A 26,594-nucleotide genomic window follows, 5' to 3' on the forward strand; every position below is an offset into this window, starting at 1 on the left:
CACTTAAAGCCTAATAACCACAGAATATAACGCAGTGAATTTTATTTTCAGAAGTCTTTTTTTCTTGTGGAACTGGTCAATCAAAGTCAGCTAATTAAATATGCATAAATTAGTGAAAAATGGCCATTTTTTCAAAAGGTGCCATAACTTGAAGGGAATAATATATTTTGAGTTGATGTTTTGCCACAGTAAATAGCTCACCATACCCAACATTTATGCTAAGTTTGGGTGAAATCGGTGACATGAGCTGTATCACATGTTGCCTGGTCCTCTTATGGACACACTCTTAAGTTTGATAGGGTTCAAGTAACCGAGCACATAACTTTTGCCGACACAAAATACTACTTTCACACATGAAGCTATTTTAGGTGTGGGGAAATAATGTCAAGGGATCTTTATTTTTCACGTTCTTTAATATCAATGCAACCTCAAGGTAAACTAACCACCTATGGTGAATTCCAGGCAACCAAGACGAAAAGCTTTTGTCAAGAACCCAGGTGTTGCAATTCGCATATACCCTAACACAATTCGAGAAAAAACTCTTTTAAGTGTCAAAAAATTAATATTTACAGACGTTTCGGGCAGAGCCTAACAACCCTAACAACTTGCCCTTTGATGCAACACAGCAGTTCCCGTTGCGCTTGCGTCACCCGTTTAAATCGAGATACGGCCAGCGCAACTGAGTGATCTTCAAACAATCATCTCGGGGGCCTCGAAAAGGTGGTGGCTTTACACGTACGACATACCCATAAGCATGAGAGCAAATTGATTAAGACGGAATCCACTAGGAAGTCGAGTAATATTCATTTACGTTGCACAAAATTCAGTACCAGAATAATTTAAACCCTATTGCGTTATTTCTTACCCTTTATAAAAGGTAAAGATGTAAGTAATTATCTGTGATAACATCAACCACAATTTTTTATCAGAGTCTGAGAAAACGAATTTCAAAGTTCATAAGCTACAGTCAAAATCTAAGGGGTAGCCATTTTGTAAAATCTTCTTTAAGTGATTCAGTGGAACTCAGTGGAAATTCGAAATTTGTTTTCGATGTTTGGTGTTGTTAGAAGATATTTCTTTTGATAAGATATTTGAAGCGGTAACACAAAAGCTTGCAATAAGGTGTAAATAATGTTGGTACATAATTTTGTCCAATAAGTACAAGAAGTCCTGGCTTATTCCGTCTTAACATTTTAAGGCACTACGCTTGCGTATGCTGCCTAGTCCTTATGCTTATTGCAGTGTGAAGCCCCCTTGGTCTTATGCTTACCCTTATCCCCACAGGCTTCGTCGCTCGTGAAGAGAAAAAATAGGGCTTTTTGCCGGAAAACGTTCTACGTTACTGCCGGCGAATCTTTAGAATTAAAGAAATCCGAAAAATGTCAGAAATATCCCGAAGGTTTGCCGTCGTAATTATTACCGATCCCTTTATGCATAAGATCATAGTATCGTAACGAGACCAAGCTATAAACGTAAGAAAACCAAAATATCAAACTCGCATAACAGTGCAGAAGTTTAGGTTTAATAGAACCTTCAGCAAATTAGCTCGCTCATTATATAAGCTTGCAGAAAAGCAACACCCAAAAACGGGCAGCAGTATAACATTCCTGAACAGAAATTAAAAGTTCTTATAAAAAGCCTTGCATCAATTGACACAGTTTTAAAACATACAATATTTGGCAGACGCTTGCGATAACAATCTTCCAAGGAAACGCAATTAAACAGCCACCAGTGGCTATCATATAATACACCCTAATCGAAATGGCAGCTACATTGAAAAGGAAATAACTGTATCAATATATAGCGAAGAGTGCGATTTAAACTTTAATGAAGATTGTTTCAAATTGGCTTCCACAACAACAAAGCAATCCATAATTCCCTGTATAAGTCACGCCTGCAGGGAGTGTCATGGTAGTCTTATTCAGCGTTGCCAAGTCTTAGACATGTTTTGTTGAATACAATTACCATGAGTTGGCGTGTCACATCCAGGAATTTAGGGATTGTTTCTTACTTTGTTTGTGAAAACACTCAATGACTATTTTTCACTTTATTTTGCAGTTAAGGCGTTGTCAAAATAGCTGCCATTTCACTTTAATTTACTTGAAAACAATTATCGTTTCCTTTCATCGTCACTTAGATCTGAGTACTCGGAGTCTGCGCTGCAACCTTCTTTACCATCTCTGGACCCGCAGAAGTAATTAATCAAAATATACACGCCTAAGACGACTATGCACAAAACACCGAAAATAATGAAAGTCGTTGGCGCACCGTAATGATGCACCATAATGCCACCAATCACCTCACCGGCGCCATAACCGAGGCCCCAGTGCACCCCGTGCAAGATACACTGCATTGTCGTTGCGGCGCCTGGGCCTGAGTTTATGCTGACGTAAGATAGGCAAGCAGCCCATACCGCCGCTGTTGTAATACCGGGAAGTAGCTCCACAACAAGAACCATCCATGGAATGGGAATAGCTGAGTAGTAAAACAGTCTTATTGAGTAACAAATTAGTCCTAGATATAAGACTCTTGCGTGACCTATTCGTTTTATTAGTTTGGCCGAAAGAAAGTACATGCTGACTTCGGCAAAACAGTTAACGGCGGAAATGATACTAAAAAGAAGTTGACTTCCGCCCAGATCCTTTAGATGCCAAAACAGGAATGTTTTTATAAATGCCATAAGAAATCCTAAGTACAAGGCGGTGAAAAGAAACATAAGATATGTTGGGCTCTTCAAGGCTTGCAGCCCCACACTCAGACTTGCACCACGTGGCTTCTTCGTTTTCTCTTCGAATTTAAATTGCGTGGCTGTTAACAAACCCAGAAACATCAAACCAGCGAAAGTGTAAAAACAAGGAATGTAATCAACAATCTCGTAGTCTTTGTCTTTGCCGCATTGGTGAGTTGTTTTCAGGGAAGCACCGACAACGAAAGCACCAACACCCCAGCCAATCGATCCCGTGAGCCTTTGCATGCCGTACTTGTAGGTTTCCGAGCCCAAAAGCTGAAGTGTTGCTGTGTCCACCAAAGCTAACGTCGGTGCAGAGATCAAAGTACCGAAGAAAGTTATTAAAAATAAGGTCATAAAACACTGGGTTGTGTCCAGCTCTACCCTAACCGTGGTCTTTTCGTCTAGATTAATGAAAAGTTCGAGCGACCAAGGCTTGGGGCCTTTGTAAAAATATGGCATAAAGGACTTTTGATGTTTATCTATCTCCACCATCTTGTCGATACCTGGCTCGGGAAACTCATAGTTGGGACTGTCAATCACCGGTCTGTTCATGTCAATCAAGCTAGAATACTTAGGAGTAGACATGTTACAATATCGTTTGACCACTACTTTGTTCTCTTTGGGTCCTGGGACTAAGCTAAGAGTGAAGGTGGATGTAATCAAAGCGATGATGGAAATAACCATAACTAACTTGCTCTTCTGGCACTTGTCAACTATGGCGCCCCATATTGGAATAACGAGAAAGTTCACAAACGGCTTCAGTCCCATAAGAATTCCTACTTCGCTCGGTGAAAGCATCAGCTGTTTAAAATACAAAGCCAAGTATGGAAGCAATGATCCCCAGGCGGAAAAGAAGAAAAAGTAGAAGGCTTTCGGGATTAATAGTTTACGATTCACATCAGGACAACATCGCTTATCTTCATCCATGTTCTCATGATCAGTAATAGCTTTCTTGTCTTCACTGGACATCTCTAAGTGTTGCGCATCGACGTATTATTCCTTAATTGATGTGCTTTAAAATAGAATGTTTGAATCAGTAATAATTGGATCGAGTTTTCGTGCACGGGAGGCCAAAAAATTGAATTCCTGTCTGGACACGTAAAGTTTTCAAATTTGTGTTGCTTAAGTTAATTCGTCCGTTTATGGCTGGCCAGTGACAACATGTGAATTTTTTATGTTCAACACCCCAACAGGTGCTGTGTTGTTAAGCAACACAAAATGTCACTTACATCAGCCAAATCCCGCCGCCTTGGACTCAAACCAAAACAAGAAATTGAACAGATTTGATCACTTAAAATAGTTTTAAACCTAATACGAGGGGAAAAAAAACTAGCCAGTGGCCGTCTTATCTTGTCCTATGTTGTTTATGTTTATTTTACACCCTGATGTTCTTTAGAAGTGTGCGAACTTATCACCAATAGCGAGAAAACACCCACCCGGCCACTTTTAAAATACAAAAATGGCATAGAACTCTTATATTTTTTGATTGATTTGTTTGATTTATCAAGCGCTTTTTCAACCAGAAAATGAAATAAATAAACAGTTCGCTTCTATGTAATTTGACGATCTTGGCTAGCCTAGCCAATTTAGACTTTTGACTGTGGCTCCTTCGAAAAGAAATTAGGAAGAGATCGTGACACAAGTAATGGGTTTAAATTCTCAATTCTTATCGTTTTGCTAGTAAGCGTTAAAGTTTCGGTCTGTTTCAATGTATGTTATTCTTTGACTTTTCTAAACTACGTTTAACGTTTCTGCGAGACCAAGGCCACCCGAACATTTAACAGGTGGCTATTTTCTTGCCAAAAAGTTTAGATATTGACAAGTTAGGAAAGTCATTTTACTAAACTGGAAAGTTTTTAACTTTAGTGGAGTACCACTGGCTAAAAAGTTAAAAAAAAAATCAAACTTTGACTATTTCAGCGTTTTCATTAGTTATTTTGATTGAACTATAATTAGCAATGAAAGCACTCAATGTGAACAAAATACTGGCACCGGTCATTGGTATACAATTATTCTCTTCAGGAGTTTTGAAAAAGAAGCTCCTAAAAATCAGACGATAGGCTAGTTTTGTTCGTTTGAAAGATTCATGCTGCTTAGGATAAAACGCATGAAAGGCAAATTGGTTTCTTTTGTGATCTTTTCGGGAGGTTTTTCAGTTTCAAGTGTTTTCCATCTCGAAATACGCCAAATATGACCGTGAGAGCCTGGAAAAAAGTCAAACGGAACAAGACACCATTTCTGTGCTGAGACATCCTTTAAGTTACAGGATTGCTAGAAACTGCATAAATCGTATAATGTAATCTTAACGTTGGTCTTTGCCACTAGTTGTGGTTAAAAATAATAGGCAAATTACACAGTTGAGTTTCTATCTGTTTTATTTCAACTGAGAAAACAAGCAAAGTAGAACAAACAAACGCACAAACTCATGTCAAATTAACCGTCTGCTTTGAAATGACGATTCTAAAGAGCATACTTTTCAACGTCCAATTCAACATGAGCCAGCTAACAGCGATGATCTATGCAACTTCGTTTGTTGTGTTGTTTGCTCATACAAATCACTACAGTTCTTATAACGCAGCGTTATGTTCAGAGTTAATGAACTTGCCACGAACATCTTCTGAACACAGTGACTTCGTGGTATTGTTGTAACTTACATGCTCGACTTAATCCTCTCAGACGACTGAATCGAAAGTAAAGTTGATTTCGAACGTACATGTTGAAAATATGAATGTGTTCAACCTTGTGGATAAAGCAGCAGGTAGCTTCTCACTTGTTGTTTTAATGGCGTGAAATATATGAAACCCTTCACTAGTAAAACTTGTTAACAAACTGAAACGGAGTTGTTCACAATAAAACGAGTTTAGTTGGTTTACTGCAAGCAAATTCGCAGAAAACCAATCAGAAGTCGTAAGAAGCACGTGAAAAGCAATATAACCCACGTGATTGGAAATATGTTCGTTCTTATTATTATACCCGCTTGAAAACAACATTTAAACAAAATTTAAGAACCGAGAAAGATGTTTATCAGTCAGTGACACTAGCTGCTTGTAAAAATGTTCGAATTCTTTCCACAGGAGTCGAGCCCATGACCTCAGATTCGTACCGCAGTGGGACGATCTACCCTTCAGCTAAAGGAGATTCGTGTGAGGTAGGCCGATTTGAGAAATCATGATAAGCAAACACTAAACCAAATTAACATTTACTACCCTGGGTGGAGTATTCTTCTTGGCTTGAATATGATGCTGAAAATTGGGGTAAAGCGATCACAAATTTAAGAGGGAACACTGTAATCCTGCAGAAAACATCACTGCTGTAGGCACAATTGTTGTAAAAAGTTTGGTGAAGAATATAATATTTCGTATCACTAGTTTCCTAATAATTGTCCCCCCCTCCAAAAAAAAAAAAAATGCGCTACTGAAACCATTTGAGTGCGGATTGTTTTCAGTTATAGTTGACCGCTGTTCTTTTGCTTTTTTTCGTACCATTCAGAAAGTTTGAGTTTGCTCGACAACTTCCTTTCCCCTTGTTTATACAGGTTTTCCACGAGCCTTTAAGGTTAATTTTTTTTTAATTTTCGCTAAATCACCCAATTGTTTGCATCTGTATGTCTTTGATCTTTATTATTCCTTGCTGTCATGAAACAAGGTTATTTTTTAGTCTTGTACAAGCGCAGGCTATTGCAGCGACCTTTGGGAAAAGTAAATCAGGGCATCTTGTGAAGTGGAATCAATCATACAAGGTAGATAAGCTTCCCCAGATGCACTCATTATATTCTTTGTCCAGGTACAGTTGTGAGTCCTGCTCACGCAATAAAAATTCTAAGTTTCATTTGTTTTGTTTTGATTAATCACCTGCCTGATACCATTTAGAAATTCGTTTCAGTTGATTCAAATTTTCAATAAAAATGTTACCTAAAAGAATACAAACTGCACCTAATGCGAACACCTTAAAAGCATTTGCCGAACCTAAAAAGTTAATCATAACACCCCCAAGCACTTCACCACATCCATAACCAAGGCCTCTGTAAAACCCATAAAGAATGCCTTGATGGGTGGTGGCGTTTTCACTCGTTGATAATTCGTTGACGTATGAAAGCATAGCTACCCATGCTAAAGCGTTTGTTATTCCAGGCATGAACTCTAATGGAAGAACGAGCCATGGGTTTGACAAAAACGAATACCATAGACAACGTACAGTAAATCCTGCAGCTGCAAGGTGTATCACTCGGTTGTGTCCCATGCGTGTGATGATTTTGTCAGATATAAGATACACAGAGACTTCAGCAAAGCAGTTAACGGCTGCAATAATGCTAAAAAGTAGCTGCGTGCCGCCCAAGTCTTTTAAATGCCAAAAAAGAAACGTTTTCATAAAGGCGTTCAGTATTCCAAAATAAAACGCCGTGAAAAGGAACATGATGTATTTTATGCTGATGCTTCGTTTGAAACCATCCATTATTTCACCATTTTTGGCCAACTTGGTGTCTTCTGAGCTATAGGCAAACTTAAATTTTACGGATGTAAGAAGTGAAAGAAGCATTAAAGCACCGAATGTATAGAAACAAGGGCTGTAATTAATTTCGGAAGGTTTAGTGTAGGGATTAGGGCAGTGGTGACTCAGTGTGACCAGTGCACCGACTAGAAATGAGGCAACTCCCCATCCAACGGATCCCCACAGCCGCTGCCGCCCGTACAGGTGTACATTAGGTCTTAACGTTTGCATGGTTACTGTGTCTGCTAGCGCCAGAGATGGAGACGAGATGATGTTGCTGATGAAAATAATGATGAGTAATATTGTAAATAGTTCTGTTGTACTGGGTATCTGTGACATATCGTCCTCTTTACTGGCATAGACCAGCGGCCATGGCTTGTCATTCACAACGGAGGAGACAAAAACAAAATCCTTCCAGTAAGAAGAAAAATTTCCAACATGCGGAGAAATTTCGGATGAATTATCTCCGCCCTCGATGGAACGCGATATGAAATTCAATGTGCAAAGACGCTCAGCTGGTGCTACTAAAGACAGCGAGAACTGAGACAATGCAGTAACAAACAGCGACAATAGAAGAATCGATTTTCCCATTTTAAATCGATCTACAAAGGCTCCCCAGAGTGGTGTACACACGAACTCAACAAAGGGCTTCAATCCCATCAGTATTCCCACTTGAGATGGCGTAAGATTCATTTGTTTGTAGTACAAAGCAAGATAAGGCAGCAGTGCACCCAACGACGAAAAATACAAGAAGTAAAATAATTTGGCTGGAATATGTTTCCTTTCGATTTGTGGGCAGCATTTCTTTTCACTGTCATCGATTTGTGGATCTTCGTATTTGTCCCTGTGTTGGTCTTCTTTATCAAGTTCGGCATTTTTGACAGACGCTCATAGCTTGTTTGGATTTTGGATTTGTTTGAATTTTGATTAACAGTCTTTTGTTTGCTGGGAAAATATTGAATAAACAGCAAAGTAAAGTTGATTACGCACAGCCGCACTTCTCCTGTTGAAAGTTGCTTGTCTTGAGCTTTCAGAGCTTTGCTTCAGCTTCAATTGCCCTGCAGTATGTTGATACTTGTGGAGTCGTAGTTTCAATGTGTTTCCTTTTAGCGAATTTAATATTTCTACTATATCTAGTTTTTAGCACATCACAGTTATTTTATCAGGGAAATTTCTGACTTGTTGCACACCTAGAGTCGTTAACCACCCGTTATCACCCGCGGTCATAGATTTATGTCAGGGAGTTTTGGTTGTCATAAAAATGTGCTTTCTTAGAGACTATTTTTCCTTAAATGTTGGTCAGTAGACTAACGCTGTAAAAGAAACAAAGTGTTAACGTGTACAATGTTCTATATGTCATGGTTGGTCTTGTCGTGCGACAATTTCCCCGACTATTAAAGACAAAGGAAGAAATGGATGATAAAACGTTTGAAAGCTTTCGTGCTGTATTATTTTCGTGCTGTTATATATTTACCCACGCAACACGGTAGAGCTCTTAGGAATTTGTCAGAAAGAGTACGTGCATCAAAGATCGAATTGGAATTCGTGGAGGGAGGAAAACCAGAGAACCCTCGTAGCAAAGACGAGAACCAATATTCAATAACAATCTAAATACGACGCCGGGCCCAGTATTCGAAACCGGGTAACATTGTTGGGAGGCGAGCTCCTTAAAACTTTACCTCATAATTATTTGCAGTTAAGGCGTATTTCACAATACCAACGAAACGTTTCTGAACTTCTTTTGGGTTCCAGGTTTTACGCGCAAAGCCGATAATAAGCGGAAACTTTATTAAGCGGGCAGTAGTCCTTATTAAATGGTTATCTCTAAAACAGTTTATTAAATGGATATTCCTGTTTTAAGCGTGCACACATCATTCGATTTTACCAACCAATATGCCTGATACTAGAAAGTGAGAAAAAAGTGAGATTTTTATGTTTGAATATCCTCGCATCATAAAAACGGTGACCTCTCACTAGCCATTAGTGAAGTGGCTAATAAAGATATGGAAACTGAATTTATCACGAATCCACTATTTCTTCACAAGATGGAATTTTCATTGAAGTATTATTGTCTTTCAGATTCGATTCCCCGCGTTTTAAGTTCGATTGCCAGCTGTTGTTCGGGAAAATGAGTCCGCGCTCCTCCCCCGACAGAGAACGGACACGAGAGCGGCCGAAATCAAGCCTTTTGCGTTTTTGAACCAAAAAATTGAACACTGTGTCTCTCATTCAGGTTTGTTTGTAAAACAAATTTGTTTGACCGTAGAACCATGCTGCATAATCATATATGATACAGTTCCGATTGGTGACAAAGCGCGCAAAAAAACGCTGCTACACCTAATCCCGGCTTTAGAAAATTCTGCCAGTCCAACACTTTTGTAAATTTTTTGTGTTATGTAATTCGGAGGTGTTCATCTTTGATTATCAACAAAATCACACGAGGAATAAATGTTAACGCCATAAAGCTGGAGCAAAATATTGCATGCGACCGTCGCGCTACCGCTGCTGAAATAGCCTGCGGAACAAATTCTAGAGTTCTTCAATGGCTTTTACATACTCAATTTGCATTTTTCAGTTCGAAAAATTCAACCATCTTTTCCGTCTTTTCTTTGCCATTACCGGATCATTGCCCCTAAATCGTTAAGTATACCTTTTTTTCTCTTAATTTGGGATGTTGCTGCAACAGCTAATAAAGCGCCTGGAAGCCGTTTCTTCGCACTGTTCAAATGTGTATCGCACCATGCCATCCTGAAAGAAATGAGCTCGAGTGGACGCGAAAGATTCTGCCTCGAGCTCCCTGGGTAGACGTCAAGGGTAGACGTCACAACAGCCTCTGGACCCAATCCCCTCAGAACACGGCCGTGAAACAAAATGGCGGCGTTTGAGTGCTTTTTTTCTGTACTTCGCCGGGACGCAGGAAATCGAAAATTCAACCAAATCCAAATCCATCTATATATCTTTTATCTTCCATGAAACGTCTTGGTGTAACTTGCCGACCAACATGTTTCACTAGGGACGTGAAGTGGCCGTGTAGCTAAGGGCTTAAGTCTTGTGTGTCGCTACCTATTTACTTAAACTTAAGTAATTTTTGCGAGAGTGCTTGTCGTATGAGGTTGCCCTCATGACTTTTGCAACGCGAAGGGCTCTCTGTAGAAAAACAACGTTTCGTAGAAGAATATTGAAATAGTGAAATATGCATGGAGATTGCATTTCTCTGATTAATTTCCCCTCTCCAACTGATGCAATTTGCAGAAAACTACAGCGGAGACTTGAACGACTTCAAGAAATGAGTCTGCACGCGAGGTAATCGCTGCTGTTGCCTTAATTGTTTTTTTTTTTGGTTCTTGCATATTATGTTCTTTTGTATTTAAAAAATCGACATCTAAGGAAATTTTACGTTTGGAGGGAATCCGGCTCCATAGTTTGGATGTTACGCACTGTATTATATTAAACTCAATTGCTTCTTTGAACAAAAATTGCAGGTCAATCACACATGTCTGCAAGCGAACAATTAACTAGTTTTAACGGTGTTTTAAAATATTCTTATGTTTCAAAAAGGGACAAAACATCATTCTCAATACAACTGGAATGAAAAAAAAATCACTTGGACTATTTAACACTTCAAATGACGACCAAAATATGCAAGTTTAAATAGCAATGATCATCTATTGCTAGGATTGAGTGGTCATGTCCAAACCTCAAGGGACTGAATTTGTTGACTTGCTTTTTTGTATTAATTGCTAGATTTTCTTTAACCCATTATACTCATGGAAAAAATTGTTTCAAAGGCCGGGCCGGCTGTCAAGTTTTTATTAGCGAGGAAACGATTATCACAACAATTTCCTTATAAGGAGAGCAGAACAATAGAAGTACCAGTCGCGCGAGGGTTAATTTTACTTAAGATATAAAAATTTAACCTCACTAAACTAAACAGTCCTCTTGTTTCGTTTGATGATGTCACCCATTGTAGGTAACTCAACATCCAGCCTTAAGCATCAATGAAGGTTGTCAATGCGTTTTGGAGTGCGTGCCCACTGGAAAAACCAAAAACAATTCTACTGAGTCAATGGAAGAATGCCCGAGGAATACAAGGCGTCCCAAGAAAGACTTTGTGGCAACAATGATGAAGGAGATGAGAATTCAAAACATCGCTTCGATTGTAAAATTAACCGAAAGCGACTGGTGTCCAAACTATTTTACCTGTTCTACTTCTCGGCTTTTGGATCGCTGTGGCCCTATCTATCATTGTACTTTAAACAGTTGTTTTTATCACCACGACAGCTGGGCATCCTTGTGGCTGTACGATCTCTTGTCCAATTCGTCTTTACACCTGTTTGGGGAGCTCTTGCGGATCGCTTCAACAAAAGTAAATTTGTTTTATTATTAGGATTGTCAGCTTGGCTATTGTCAACATTTTCTTTGGCCATAATACCGATAGGAGAAAGACCGAAAGCCTGTTATGAGATGAACTCCCTGTCCTTGTCATTGTTTCAAAATGCCTCTACGCGCAAGACTAACTTCACAAACGTAACAGCACGACCTCATCGACCTAAAAATTCTATCGATCACCAACCTTATGAGTCTATTTTTGGATCCAGTAGATTTCTTCCATGGGCTTTAAGCTTTTTCTCAAATGAATACGAGCCTGAGAAGTCGACTAAACTCAAAGAAGATACGTTTCCGGACCTAAAATATTATCCCTCGCCTGAGAAAATCTCCGATTCCTCTAGACTGTTCATTTTTATGGTTTGCGTTATAGTATTTGGGCAGATCTTTGCATCGCCAACGCAATGCCTGGCGGACACAGCCACACTGCAAATTCTCGCAGAGGACAGCCATGAATATGGAAAGCAAGCTTTTTGGGGATCGGTTGGTTATGGAATGACGGCTTTCATCGTTGGCACATCTATAAGTGGACCGAAAACTCTTAATCCCTGTAGCCACGAAATGGACATCAACTATATTCCCTGCTTTTATGTGTTTGGTTTTTTCATGGTGGCTACATTGATTGTAGCAAGTCGTTTTAATTTTAAACCTGTCGATCACTCACAGTGTAAAGAAACTGCAATAGGTGGGCTTAAAGTGCTTAAAAACTTCGACTATGCGTTTTTTCTATTCATTGTCTTTTTTTGTGGCACAGCTTTTGGTTTTATACAGACATTTCTCTTTTGGCATCTCCGTGAGTTAGGCGGGCAGCAAATGCTGTTTGGGTTGATAATCCTGGCCAACAGCACAGCGGAAGTGGTGGTTTACCTTTTGTCAGAGCGTCTGCTCCGGAACATCGGGCACTTCAGGGTGATGTACCTGGGACTTCTGTGCTACGCTCTGCGATTCTTTTACTACTCGTATTGTAGCAGACCTTGGCTTTTCTTGCCAATAGAACTCATTCAAGGGATAACAACTGCCGCTGTTTGGTCATCGTTTGTTTCCCATGTTGGTGCAGAGCCTGGTGTGGCTACGACACTTCAAGGACTCGTTAACGGCTTTTACACCGGCTTAGGTTACGCCAGCGGCGGTCTCCTGGGAGGTGTTATGGTTCACGAATTTGGTACCAGTACAGCTTTTCTCGTTTTTGGAGAATTAAGTTTGATAGTTCTTTTTGTGTTTATTATAGTGAATAATGTTCGCCAAACAGAAAAGAAACCTGACATTCATTTTACAACTGTTAGCCAAGCAGATGAGTTTGAACAGTAGATCAAAGATGTTATGCCTGGAAGAAACAGATACAATAAATTTCTAATTAGCGATAGCAGGTTGTTATATTGATCCCCCGCAAAATCATTTTTCGGTGTTACTAGTTCTCGACCAACATTTCAAATAAATTTTACGCAAAAAAAGCAGATATGAAATATTATTTCCTTCTTGAGTTTTTTCATTTGGAATTTATACGAGTTGTTTAAGCTAAGCATCATTTGTACCGTTTCCCCTTGTTGTCCTAGTTGCTTATGAGACATAAAACAATTTAACTAAACAAATGTGGTTTCTGAGAAAATTTATGCTTTATCAAATAAAATATTACATCAACTTACATTTAAAGACATATAAGAAATACTGATTAACCATCAATTACATGGGTTGGAATTGTCAGCGAAAAGTCTATTTGAACTGCATATCAAAATGTTAACAAAACCATTTGTGAAAACTCTGTGAAAAATTGTGTTTTTTATGTCATTTTTTACGCTTACTTGTTGTTTTCTTCTCTTATGAAAAACATCGGTTTGCAAAGAATTAAAACATAGAAAATGTATCCTAGACACATAGCCAAAAAACTGGGAATTTTTAAACGAAGGCAAGTGAAACAGTGGTTTACATTTAATAATTCATCACAATCTCCGAAATAGCAAGATTACAAAAACGATGTCATTTCCAGTATCGCTACGTTTGGGTTTTATTTCATGCATTATAAAACTTCTTTCGTTGTTGGTTAAAATACATTGTTGTGTGTCCACGCCTAAGGAAAGGTTCATCCAAACTTATCCTCGGTTTTGGGAAGACCATTATTGTGTCACCACATGCAGTCATGTCATATATGTCGAACACGTTATAGACGGTGGACTTAAGACTTTACGTTAACTGATCTGAGAGTCGACCAAGGATAACTTCGCTACATTATGAAATTTAGCTTCAAGGCATATAAGTCTAAAACAGGGGAAATCCGAACAAGGAATTGTTGTGTCATTGGGTATAAAGGCAAATAGGATGCAAGTTGAACCTCGCGTAACCGGACACCCTTGGGACCCGAATAAGCCTATGGCAGGTTAAAGTATACTAAGTGTCCGCTTATGGGAGGTGTCCGTTAGCGAAGGCTTGACTGTATTGTGTGTTTTTTTTAGTAATAGTCCTGATGGACCAACTAGAACGGGCCCCCTCTTGTGAAGGTAATAGGTAAAAGAAAATTGCCCCTGGCCATTCTTCTGCAAATTCGGCTATCATTTATAATTTTGTCACATTTTCGCACAACTTTGCTACGGAGATTAAGTTTTACATTATTAGGAATTAAAGGGGATTTACACAAATAAAAAAGAGAAATTAATAGCTAGGGATTTTGGATAATTGAGGATTTTGCATTGAGGGCAGGTTATCAGGAATGAGGGTTTCCTTAGTTCAAGGCCATAAATAAAAGAATAAAGAATGTTCTGGGCTTGTATGTAGAGTTACGTCGATGTTTTGTCACGGCCGGTAAATGTGACTTCTAGCGGCTGCCATTTCACTCAGAGATCGCTCTAGGTTGACTTTCTTAGTGTCAGTGGTTTTACATCTGTTTAGGTGACACAGTCGCACTCTAATACTTCTACCAGCACAGCTTTTCCCTTCATTTGAAGGAGGAGGGCTCGTGCAACTGCGCTTGGAATATGTTAACCCCCCACCACAGGTTGTAGTACATCTTGACCACCTGGACCACTCTGACCATCCTCCATCCACAGAGATGTCTGTTGACAAAATAAAAGATCATCTCTCAAGTGTCCCAATTAGCTATTTTAACAATAGAGTGTTTCTGTCGAGGAACTATCAGACCGATAGTTCCTCGACAGAAACACTCTATTGTCTTTATTGTTCACCACTAAATTTTCTTCCGCGCGCACATACAGAACAAGCATCGTGAATTATTTTTACTTTTGAAGATAAAAAACTCAATTGAAAGCCGAAATTTAACAAACGAAACAAAGCCAGACGAGAGATCCACTGAATGCAGTGAATTTGGTTGGGTTTTTTTGTCTGCAGGCAGCTTGCAATTGTTTACAAAAAACAGTCACGGGCGGGCACTATCGATCCGGACATTTTTAACGAGAGGGCACTATGGGCTGATAGTGCCCTCCGGCGGACGGGCACTATCGCGTCACGTGTTTAATTTAAACCAATCAAAATCGGAGAAAAATTAGTGGTGAACTATAATTCAACATGGAGGCGAAACAGAATTTGTGCGGGAATTCCATGTCATTTTTTTTTTTACCAGAATATAATATTTTAATGACTTGAATCTCGGATACTTGTGGAAAATAGCAAAAGAGTTTAGTTTAGTGAGTTTTAAAAACGTCAGTGTACCGTTATTTGTCAACTGTCAAAATCATGTGTAGGTCTATCGCTATCGTCGTATATAGCATCTAGTACCTTTTATTACATATCGCATCAAAGGCACATCCTGTCTTGGCTATAAAGTATTTTTTTTGTGCATAAATTGACTCTATTGTGCTCTAATCACGAACGCCTCAAAACTAAGTTTATGAACTTGACACTTGTTTGGAGCAACTTTTCCAAAAGACAGAGAAAGAAAAATACAAATATTTAGCCATAGGGTGAGGTGTGATGGTGTGTGGTTGTGCCCGGCACGATACAGATATATTATGTTCTTACGCAAGGCACCTTACCCTCACACAGTCTCTCCATCAGGAGTAACATGCAGGCAACTGTTTGTAATTGACAATTCCTGCTGCGCTAGTTATTATTTTATCCAACATGGCAGAAATGCCGTTATTTTTATTGTTTTTTTGAAGATTGGTTTCGCTGACGTACACGTACGTGGTAAATTCTGTATTTGTCAGTTGGTGGGGTCTGTAGTAGTCCTTTATGTTATTGTCTGCTTTCTCCAAGTACTATGAGTCATACTAATTGTAATACCGACGAAACTTTTTCACTGTCAGTATTCCATTACAAACCTTCACTGTTATTTTTCTTTGCTGTACTTTCATCTTCGTGTTTTTGACTAATCATAGCATCTTGTCCCGTCAGCTTATTAACGAGTCTTGTCAGCGTCTTTGCAGCCTCGGCTAGATTTGCCGCCAATTCGGCATTTTTCACATTTTTCTTGTATTCGAGTTCTTGTTTTTTCGCATCTTCCTTTTTAGCTTTTGTCTTGTCAACGGGACTGGCCTGTTGTGTCTGGTTATCGTTTTGGGTTCTATTGTCTTTTTTGTCTGCTTTAGATGCCGTGTCATCAGAATGTATTTGGGAAGACGATTTTACTCCACGAGCTTTAGCTTTTAAAAGCTGTTTGACCAGTGATGCGTAGTTTGGCAAAGTCGACGTGGACTGTTTTTGACCAAGCGAGTTTAATCTATTTAGCGCTCTTATTCTGGAAGCAATAAGACTGGACAGGGTGGGGGCAAGTCCACCTTGTACGGCGGCATCTGATACATAGTTACTGTTGTGATTGTTGTAATCAATCATGGTTCTAGCTGGTGGATTTTCCTCTTCTTCTTCATTGGCTTGACTTAAGTATCCCTCGTTTGACTGCTCATCATACGGAGCTTCGCCCTGTCCGTTGTCGTCTGCAAAAGCCACGTTGGTATTATCATTATTTTCGTCATTGTAGTTTTCCATTTCATTACCGAACAAAGGAGAGTAGGCCGTGTTGTAGTTGTTGTCTTCAATTGGTGTTTCTTGGTACGGATCTTCGTTGTCTTCAGTTTGCTGTCTTTCCATTGGAGAATACGGCTGGCTGGCTTGGTTATCACCGTTTATAAACACAGTCGATGGGGCTCTTAAGGGACTGACCTCGTTTGTCCCGTCTAAGTGAAGCATTGGTGACATCAAATTGTTTTGGCCGTAGGTGGAAGTCGCAAAATTTCTCAGTGGAACAAGAACTTGTTGCTTCTTGACTTTTTCACTGGAATGGCTCGCTAGTATATGCTTTTTATTTCCTGAGTGGATTAAGCAAAATGGGTTAGAATGCTAGAATAGACAAGCATGATCAGACTATAGTAAACTGCGCAGCAGCGGGCATCATTTTCCTTTTTTTTTTAAAGAAAATTCTTGTCTTTTTTTGCCTCATATCAGTCATAAGTTCTCCATTAACTTATATATCTTGATAAAGTATCGGCATCTTAACATAGAACAATAATCTCTTTTTCTTTCAAATGGATGATAATTCCATGATTTACGTCCAGGTTGTTGTTTCGCCATCTCCGAGAGAGTCTGACAGCCTCCAATCAAGACTGCTGAACTGCCAACTGGGAAAAAGGTGACAGTCTTTTTTCGCTTCCGAGGAATAAGACCAAAAGCCGAAAAATCTTAAAATGTTCCTTGTTAAGATTCTCCGGAATCGCAAGGAAAAAAGGCTGAAAAAAACTTAAGAAGTTTCTCAATATATGAAAATAACAATAGAAAGTGAAAAAAATACTTTACAAAAGTCCTTGAAGAATGTCGAAAATAGTCTGTTGTTTATGAAAAAGAATTAAAGCCGGTTAATTCCACTAAAAAAGGTATATTTTTCTGTTTATCTACAAACAAAAATTAAAAAAAATGATTTTTCTGGTCTTTTTCATTTCTGAATTTATATTTTTGTGAAAAAAGTAGAATTGCTGGAAGCCTATCACTGATTTGAACTGACTTGTACAAACAGGGCCTTATCATTTCCTTTTGCCTCCAAAGCGAATCCTTCTTGTCATGCGAATGAAACCTTTTTAAGTTGAATGGTTTTGCACTAAGACTCGTCTTAAAACAGAGTCCACAAGGAAAATGATCTTTTCCTTGCAGTGTAATGCTTGCATTTCTCTGGACGTGAAATTAGCAGTCTTAATTGGTAAATACACTGTATGTCAACGAACTTAATAAGCGTATAACATTAACTGTATTCCTTAATAAACTATTTTCTGTTTTACCTTACTTCTCAGTTTTATTTTGCTTTTCTTTGGTCTCCAGATATTAAGCCTTACAAATAAGCCTACGTTCTTAAGAAAAAATGGGTGTAATATAAAAGTGTACAGAGAAAAATGGCCTACGAAGAGGAATTACACAGTTTGTCCATTCAGTGATTTGTCATGCAATTTAAAACATAGATCGGTAGTCACTGATCGGCTGTCAATATAGATGAGACTTGTTTGTTTAAGTAGCAATAACGCACACGCATGAAATTATTGTGATGTATTTGTTCAGATCTTTTGTAAATCATTGTTATTTTTTGTCTTTTAGGTTTGTGCTCGGTACCAGAAGCAAACTGAAATCTAAATGTAGAAAAATTTAGTCCATCGCCTTTCAGACAGGCTTGCCATCATTCTGGAACGAAACAGGTAATACTCTATGTCCGTTTATGAGAAATAAGAAACATAATTTGATCCTGTGAGCCCTTACCTTTTCTTAGCAGACTTCCACCATTTGTTATAAAACATGTTAATAGCAACAAGAGAATTAATTTTATGTTTTCCATGGCGGTATCCTGCAAGAAAAAAATATGGCATTTATCAAATATTCTTAATAGTGAGAAATCATGAAACGTTCAGATTTTGTTCAAGTGTCATGAAAAGGATCGTACATCTACACCTACTCTTAACACCTTGGAAATTCTGTTAGGCAATAAGTTATGATTGTCAGCTATGCTTGTTGTTTAAAGGAATAACAATAATAAAACGAATGACCATTAACGTAAAGGCATAGTAAATTTATTATCCTTCAGTCGTCGTTAAGTGCCTCTAATAGTTTGTCTGAAACTTCGAAAAAGCATGTTAGAGACATAGATTTAATTTTCGTTTTTGTCGTGAAGCTATGGTAAAGTTTAATGATGTAACTTGAAATATACGCCGAGCATCACATGTCTCCTCGTCAACAAACGAAATTCCCATTTTAAGAGAAAAAAACGTAAAAAGCAATAGGCACGTGTAGCGAGAATTGTTGTAGATCGAGACTGGAAAGACGAAATAAACGCGAATTCAAGAGTAAAAGTTTATTTTTCTCTAACGTTATGGCCCCCAATAACGTCGGATTGCAATTTTGCCGGACTCAGCAACTCATCAACCAAGTAGTCGACCTGATGAATGTTATACTTCTTAAAAATAGAGTTAAATTTTGTAACTGTCTGTGCACTTGTAAAGTCAGAAGACTATTTCATTAAATGTGGATAGATTTAATATAATTAGCCGCGTATTTATCTTAAGGCTAATGTCAAATAAATATCCGACTCTTCAAATTAAATGTTTATCTTTTACGCATTAGTACCGAAACTATGAACGGAAATAACGAAGAAGTAATAACGTACCTTGGGTGTGTCTGAGGAAGTAACGGAGCTTACAGTGAGTGATCACATTGAACGTCAAGAGGACAGTGTATTTGATCAACACACTGAAAAGAGGCCACAGACAAAGAAGAGATTAATTATGCTTTATGCAACCTGTTTGTTATTAATTGACGAGCATGTGTGACGGGTACCATCTCATTTAAGATATTACCATAAACCAAAAGAAAGCGGCTGTCGTCTTACAACAGAACTCTTTGGCCAACCCTGTAAAAGTGAGGATCAACTCGAGATAATACCAAGATCAGGGACACAAACAGCCGTGGACTGGTTTAACGATATTTGATTTCTTTACAACTATTTAAAGTCATTTAGATATTCGCATCTGTTGGAATTCGAATGATTATGCATTTCCACGCATCAATTAAATGACGCCGTTTTAAAAATTATCAAAATCTCGAACTCTCTTACTGGCTGGTGAAGTTTACATGAGTTTCGACATCAGCAATGCATCTTTACAATTTGTTGCCGCCGGCGCCGAAGGTAAACTACAACCAGCCAGCCTCCCGCCTTATATGCGGGTGGTTGTTGCCAAGGATGCATTTATTTGGTGCAGGTCGTCTCCAAGAACTCTACCAATGTTACGTTATATTATTTATATTTCCAACCACTTTCTTCTTCTTCATTGTGGTAAATAAACTATTATCTTTTGTTGTTTCTTGGTCTCAATTCTACCGAATTAATTATATAGGGAAAAGAACCCTATTCCCGCACAGAGAAATCCACAAGATGACATGGACATCCCCAAACGGCAAGGTGAAGGCACGAAGAGGAGCAGATGTTGGGAGTGACCAGCTGCTGATGGCAACGCTGGCTATCAAGCTGCGCAAAACCAAGAAGGGAGTGCTCAGCGACTTGATTTTGCAGACGACATCTGCCTCTTAGCCCATCGCTCAGATGCGCCGATCACCCTGCATGGAAAGATAGTTGAAGAAGTCAACGAGTTTACGTACCTTGGCTCCAAGATGACCACCGATGGAGACTCAGAGTCAGAGATTAGAGCAAGGCTCTCCAAGGCAGGGCAAGCATTTGCCTCCCTCAAGAACATCTGGAAAAGCAAGAAGATCACCCTAAAGACTAAACTCCGCTTCTTCAAGAGTAACGTTCTCACCACGTTGCTGTATGGGTGTGAGTCATGGAAGGCCACAAAAGCCATTTGCCACAAACTTGACACATTCCAAAATCGATGTCTACGCCGCATTCTGAACATCTTATAATAATAATAATAAAACTTTATTTAAACTCGAATTTAGAGTAGCTTAACAAGCTAATATTTCCGAGAACGAAATAGATAACAACAAATTAAAATAAAAATTACTATTTACATATTTAAAATTGACTTATATTAACTAATTGAATGGGCTTTGCAGATGTGCCTTTTACAGTCAGATAAGTTACATAGCCTTATAAAGTTAGGTAGAGAATTTCATTCTTTTGTTGCCAGATAAGTAAAGGAGTGGAGACCAAAAGTTGTAGTTCTAGGTTTGGGCATTTCCAGTATATAGTTTCCACGCAGGTTGTATGAAGTAGAACGGAACGAGAACATGTTTCTCATATAGGCTGGATAGTCATTGAAAAATAGACTTTTGTACAAGAGGAATTTACAGATGCGTTGATCATGAAGTTGGAGACAGTTTATCTTGTCTAGCAGCACATTATAAGGCGATTCAAAATTACTTAAAAAATCAATCTTCTGGCCTAACATCATTTCAAACGCCGAGCTACCCCGGGCAACCTCAACAAACAACATCAGCTCCGAGGTGAAGAAGAGAAGGTGGCGCTGGATCGGACACGTCCTCAGGATGGATCCATCATCAATTCCCAGAGTTGCTCTGCACTGGACTCCATCTGGAAAAAGAGCAAGGGGACGACCAAAAGAGACCTGGCGGCGGACAGTTGAAAAAGAGATGCGGGAAAGCGGACTCAGCTGGGGAGAGCTGAGAAAGAATGCAAAGAACAGGCAGCAGTGGCGGAATCTGGTAACGGCCTTATGTGCCCAAGGGCACGAAGAGGACTGAGTGAGCTGAGCTAAGCACCCGATTTTAGACCTTTTTTTAATTAAATTGAGTGTAATCAGTAAATGGGAAATACTTTTCTCCCTCATTGCTTCTCCTGTCGTGTTTTTTTTCTTTTTCTTCCCTTAATTTTTACTTTCTTTACATATTCCTAAGAAGTGGGGGCAATGGCGGCGTCCCTGTCTTCTCTTTCCAAGCCCTACATCGGGAGGGGTAGGGACAGTTTAAGAATAAAGTTGTCTCAACATAATGCCTTGGATGCACAGAGAGTGAGGATTAATTTTTATTAAGGTTAATATGATACACTGGCAAAAGAAAAAGAGTATTTCCCGCAGGACTCCGAACGAATCAAATTCACCATACGTGCATCGGTTTTTACGTCTTTATTGTTATCAATCACAGGACAAGTAATACACAAACCTGGTAAAACATTACATCACAAATAACGGACTATTTAGCGGTTACCTCCGTGAGACCAGTCTTAATGCACTTCTGGATTCACATGTTTGGACATATAGTAAAGGTAACTGCTTACATTTGTTAGAGCCGTTTCCGTTAACCTCTGAGCTAATTTTGTTCGATTATGGTATTTATTTTGTTGTCATGCTGTCACCAGCACGCTGAGATCTTCCAACTTTACCTCTCGCTTTATGTAATCGAGACGTTATAATCTTTTTGTAAACCCTGGAACGCTTTAATATTCTCCTTAACGGAGACAGACTTATCTTGAAACGTTGAATACGAAAGCCTACTGGAATAGTATTGCGCCTTAACGGAAAACGTCGAAACGATTGAGAGAGACTGACTGGAAAGTGTAAGCGTACTCGCTTCCTTAATATTGACTTGTGCCGGGTTTTGAGTAAGCGACGAGGATTAATCTGATTTCCAAGCGAAGAACCCTTGGAAGCAGCTGCTGAAATAGAATCAAAATATGTGTGAGCTTGGTTTCCTGTTTACTGTGATGGTTGGATCGATATTTGATTCACATGCATTTTAAAAAGAGCACATTTGAAATTGCCCGTATGCTATTTCAAGCTCTTTACGTGCATAAAAAAATGTAGCTACAAACTTGAATGTTGTCCTAGTGTATTTTTTTACAATGTATATTGTCCGGGTATTTTGAGCATCGTGGTAATACTATTTTTCTTCCTAGCTCATAATTAATTCAAAGTCGACACTGTGGTGGAAACCCATAATATTGTTATCTTAATTGTATAGGAAGTCACTATCACAGTCAATTAACTCTGCATCGTGTATACCGTCAAAATTGCATTGGACATATTTCTCGTACTAGCTGATAGACTGCTAACACGAAGGCTAAAACATGTTTAAAACATGTGTAACTCAAATAGTGTACAACTGATTTGTGAAACGTTGCTTATACTGTTTTTTGTTTTTGGATTGCGTATCTATCTTAAAAAAGTAAAAGCATACTTACGTATGGAACTTCTTTCAACAAACATTGTGTCCGGTCCACTGTCGCCACGTAAATCCACGCTGTGATCAAAGGAATATGGGTACCAGCCCCTCAGCGGATGAAACCAGTTTCCTTCAAAAAAATGTTCAGAGTAATAACTTGTTAATTTTCATACTTTAGATGTGATTGAAAAACCGCTCTCTTGGAAACATTTTATTGAAGAAAGTAGCTGACATCAGTTATAATATATTAGCATAACAGTAAATGGGTGTACTGATTTGTTACCAAAGTAGCACATTTTTAAAACACTTAATGACTGGTTTCCCGAGAAACCAGTCATTAAGTGATTTGTTATATGGCTCAACGAAGACTTAGAAAAATGGCGGTCGTCGCTCAACTTAACATTCGCGGGCAACAGTGCACTGTCACCCTCTGACGTCACAGATTTTACAATGTTGCCCGCTCAGAGATTTCTGGCGGGAAACAGTTTTACTGTTAGATGCCATGTAACTTCGAAGTAGCCAATGAGAGCGCGCCCTGTTGGGTAGAAAATTTCAGCTATATTTAACAATTATTCACCGACACTGAGGTGAATAATGGTTTTAGTATATACCACACAAGTTGAATAACTACCGGACCAAAACATCACTTTCGGTAAACAAAGCGACGCGCGAATGCAGTTTGTTCTCTTTAGTTGTTCGGAGGTGAATAGTACTTTGCTTATCACCTCCGAGTTAACCAATCAGCGCGCGCGAAAAGCACTATTCATCTGTGTGGTATATACTAAAACAAATTACTGTGTTGTCCTCAGATTACAGTTAGTGAAAGAACTCTCAAAAGAAAGAACAGTACAGGAACTCTCTCAAGGAAAGTCATGGCATATTATTATAGACATGGTTCGTACAATCTTGAAAAGGTCTTGAATTTTAGCAGTCGTCTTGAAAAGTCCTTGAATTTGGTTAAGTCCATGAAAAGTACTTGATTTTTTCAGTAGGTCTTGAAAAGTCCTTGAAATTTAGGATTTCTTGCACGCCCTTTTACTTTTCTGATAAATTAAATGATTTTGGTAAGAAAAATTTGTTCATGAACGACTTCTAAAATGCGAAATAACTTGCGAAAATGTGGGTGTAAAACGCGAACCCCTACATGAAGCATGATTTAGATCTTTGCTTTTATTTCATGCACCAAGGCTTGCACCAGGCCTCTGATGTGGGGTTGTCCACCATGTAGTTTTGTTGGAAGGGGCAACATGGCCGATAGTGAGTAAACATGTAGCGTTGTTTTGAATTCCTTCGTTTGCAATTCAAGTTAGCTATGGGCAAATGTGTATTCAATCGTAAATGGTTTAAAAGTGATGAAAAGTTCAGCTGGGTTAAAGAATTTAAAGGCGACAAGCACAAGGCTTTGTGTTGTGTTTGCAACAAAGTGATCGACATCGAACGCATGGGAGAAAGCACTTTGAAGTCTTACATGAAAGGCAAGAAATATAAAAGGAACACTGTTGTCGTTTTAAAAAAAGTTAAATGCCATCACGATGATCTCCTCAACCAAGCCTGAACTATTTAAAAGTTGTAGATGACTTAGGGCCGAATCGCACTATCGGACAAGTTTTAAATGTCATAACATTTTTGACAAAAACAAAATTGTCGCGACAAGTCAGAGACATTTTGAAGAAAACAAAAGGTGTAATTATTAGTACAATAGCTCTGCACGTGCTTCTGGCATCCCTGTACATTTCTCAGCACGGCCGTCTTTGGCAAACATCAAATATGCAGTACAACGCGGTAAAATAATTCGCATTTAACATGTTTAAAGTACGCGTGTTCTCATGCAGTAGAATAATGAGTCGTCTCAAGATAACTTTTTCTTTTCTTATTCTTACATTTGGCCAAAACACTTCACTTATAAATATGCTTTGCCTCTCGCGAAAAGATTTTGCGGCTGGATTATGATAGTGAGAGCCACATCACGGTGCATACTACACCCAACAATTTTTGAGTGCGTGTTGTTTTTCGGTGCAATTTGGACCAAACACAATAGCCAATCAACAACATATTGTTATCTGGCATTACGGGGTATGGGAATGTGACTTGTCATGAATTGTCCTACCTTGAGGCAGGACAACGGCCCCTTTGATGATTTGTCCGTTTTGACAAAATTTACCCTTGTCCAACAAGTCGTTCGTTCTTGTTTTTGCAATTGTTTGACAAAATGTATCGCGCGTGCAACGCGGACCAATCATAAGACAACTGCTTCTTTGTTTTCCTGAAATGTTGGACAAGTTCTAGGTCTCAAAAAACGCATTCGCACTTGTTTTCTGTAACAAGTGACACGTTAATGATGAAATCTACCAATTGTTACAAAATTTGTCTGCTAGTGCGATTTGGCCCTTAGTTGAGTGTTTAAGAAATGAAAAAGAGGGCGGAGAAATCAGAGACTTTTGACTCAGTCCTTGAAAACAAGTTTTTGTCCTTGAAAAGTCCTTGAATTTTGTTTGTCTGAAGTTGTACGAACCATGTATAGATTCTTACGTGCACTGACATTACATATAGGTACGTGGGAGCTGAAAATAGTATTATAGAAAAGTTGTTTTCAACCAGCTCCTTTCTCGACTAATATACCAGTAGTAACTTACTATTAACATGACCGTATCCATGATATCCGTGCCCATAACCATGACGAAATCCATAACCAGCTGGAACATGTCCAAAATGCAGTCCATACCTAAAACGGCCAGGATAACCATAACCAAAGCCGTGTCTTAGCGAGCTGTACCATGGACCACGTGCAAAGCCATGTGCAAAGGGATAGCTTCCACCGTATCCTAAACCGTGTCTCCACTGACCGTGTCTGTAGAACATATGGTGACCAAATGGGCCAAGCGGTCCATAATGTTGTGGTAAATGAACTGGGTAGACACCGTGTGGATGATATCCATGATAAACCGGGATGTTGAGCGGATGACGATGCATTAAGTGATGGATGTACTCGCCAGCTGCAGTTGGCACACCATTAGGCATCAAGGTCATGTGGCTCGCCGAGGGAAGCAACGAACTGATGCTCGGTGGAGCTGCTAGTGTAAAGATGTCGTGTTTTTTGTGTCTAGAAATCAGATTAGGTTTGATCGGCTTGTGAATAATTCTGTGTCTCTTGGTCTGATGACCACGCTTTTCTGTAAACAAACAAAAAAAAACAAACAAAGGAAAACGTATCAAGGAGTTCACAATGTCGATGCTCCTAAATTTAAACCTTTAAGTAGTTACGTATGATTAATCGATCGGTTGTTCGCTTGAAAATATACATGTCATTTGCAAAACAAAATAAGTTGCCTGCACGAATAAACAGCGACCAGACAACGTTTTCGCTTACTCGAAAAAAAGTCGCTTATTAAAACTCAACTTTATCTCAAACTTTCCTAGAGAATTGATCCGCATGATGTATAATTATACATAGAGTTCTGGCGTATAGGCATTTTCAGCATTTTAATTTTTCAATTAACAAATTACACAAAAGGACAACAGTTTAAATTGCTCGTACAATTCGGTAAAAGTTCGGGCTATTCCATAGGTTATTTTTTTTTTAAATGTAAAAGCATGACGAACAATAAGCATTGAAGAAACGAGATTCATCGAAAAATCTGTAAAAGACCAATATAAAAGCAATAGTAAAGCGATGAAATCTTGGGAAAGAAGACTTACCTATTGTTCGCTTTGGTTGAACCATTGTTGAAGTAAGAACAAGCAAGGTGAAGTATATTAAAACTTTCTCCTTCATGTTTCTTGTTCACGCTCGTTTCCTAGAATGAAACTGGTCTCAGTATATCGTTACATCAACGAGATGTAAAGAAAATGAGACCTTACAAGGTGTTATTACTTACGGAATTTCAGTGAGTCCAACAGTTATTTTTTCGGAGCGTGTGATTGTTTTTCTTTGAAATTC

The 26,594-nt window shown here is 38.8% G+C and overlaps 5 protein-coding genes and 1 long non-coding RNA gene across 7 annotated transcripts in view; 2 read left to right on the forward strand and 4 right to left on the reverse strand.

Annotated features, from left to right (window-relative positions):
* LOC144659742 (uncharacterized) overlaps window positions 1–26,594 on the forward strand; it is a 91,032-nt gene that overhangs the window by 44,846 nt on the left and 19,592 nt on the right. Inside the window, exons 4-6 of one of the 2 annotated variants that reach the window (XR_013571953.1) lie at window positions 5,806–5,879; window positions 17,104–17,177; window positions 18,128–18,225. This is a non-coding gene — a long non-coding RNA (uncharacterized LOC144659742). Of the gene's footprint in view, window positions 1–5,805; window positions 5,880–6,015; window positions 6,471–17,103; window positions 17,178–18,127; window positions 18,226–26,594 lie in introns of those variants that run through there. The other variant, XR_013571952.1, reaches the window with a different exon arrangement.
* Window positions 1,496–11,553, reverse strand: LOC144659733 (major facilitator superfamily domain-containing protein 6-like). Its single transcript, XM_078520233.1, has 2 exons — window positions 11,420–11,553; window positions 1,496–3,743 (listed from the first exon to the last, which is right to left on the reverse strand). Exon 2 carries the CDS (start codon window positions 3,698–3,700, stop codon window positions 2,111–2,113), a length of 1,590 nt encoding a protein of 529 aa, XP_078376359.1. The 5' UTR covers window positions 3,701–3,743; window positions 11,420–11,553; the 3' UTR covers window positions 1,496–2,110.
* LOC144660947 (major facilitator superfamily domain-containing protein 6-like) lies at window positions 6,575–7,912 on the reverse strand. Its single transcript, XM_078521667.1, has one exon. The coding sequence runs from the start codon at window positions 7,910–7,912 to the stop codon at window positions 6,575–6,577; it is 1,338 nt and encodes a 445-aa protein (XP_078377793.1).
* On the forward strand, window positions 11,190–13,143 carry LOC144659731 (major facilitator superfamily domain-containing protein 6-A-like). The gene has a single exon (XM_078520232.1). It carries the CDS (start codon window positions 11,294–11,296, stop codon window positions 12,911–12,913), a length of 1,620 nt encoding a protein of 539 aa, XP_078376358.1. The 5' UTR covers window positions 11,190–11,293; the 3' UTR covers window positions 12,914–13,143.
* Window positions 13,172–19,283, reverse strand: LOC144659738 (uncharacterized). Its single transcript, XM_078520239.1, has 4 exons — window positions 19,188–19,283; window positions 18,287–18,371; window positions 15,874–16,857; window positions 13,172–14,649 (listed from the first exon to the last, which is right to left on the reverse strand). Exons 2-4 carry the CDS (start codon window positions 18,360–18,362, stop codon window positions 14,390–14,392), a joined length of 1,320 nt encoding a protein of 439 aa, XP_078376365.1. The 5' UTR covers window positions 18,363–18,371; window positions 19,188–19,283; the 3' UTR covers window positions 13,172–14,389.
* LOC144659739 (uncharacterized) lies at window positions 21,607–26,592 on the reverse strand. The gene is made up of 5 exons (XM_078520240.1): window positions 26,533–26,592; window positions 26,354–26,451; window positions 25,291–25,827; window positions 22,677–22,787; window positions 21,607–22,151 (listed from the first exon to the last, which is right to left on the reverse strand). The coding sequence occupies exons 2-5, from the start codon at window positions 26,427–26,429 to the stop codon at window positions 21,829–21,831; spliced, it is 1,047 nt and encodes a 348-aa protein (XP_078376366.1). The 5' UTR covers window positions 26,430–26,451; window positions 26,533–26,592; the 3' UTR covers window positions 21,607–21,828.

Source organism: Oculina patagonica, chromosome 7, assembly GCF_052425735.1.
Source record: "Oculina patagonica isolate OP01 chromosome 7, crgOcupat, whole genome shotgun sequence".
NCBI lineage: Eukaryota > Metazoa > Cnidaria > Anthozoa > Scleractinia > Oculinidae > Oculina > Oculina patagonica.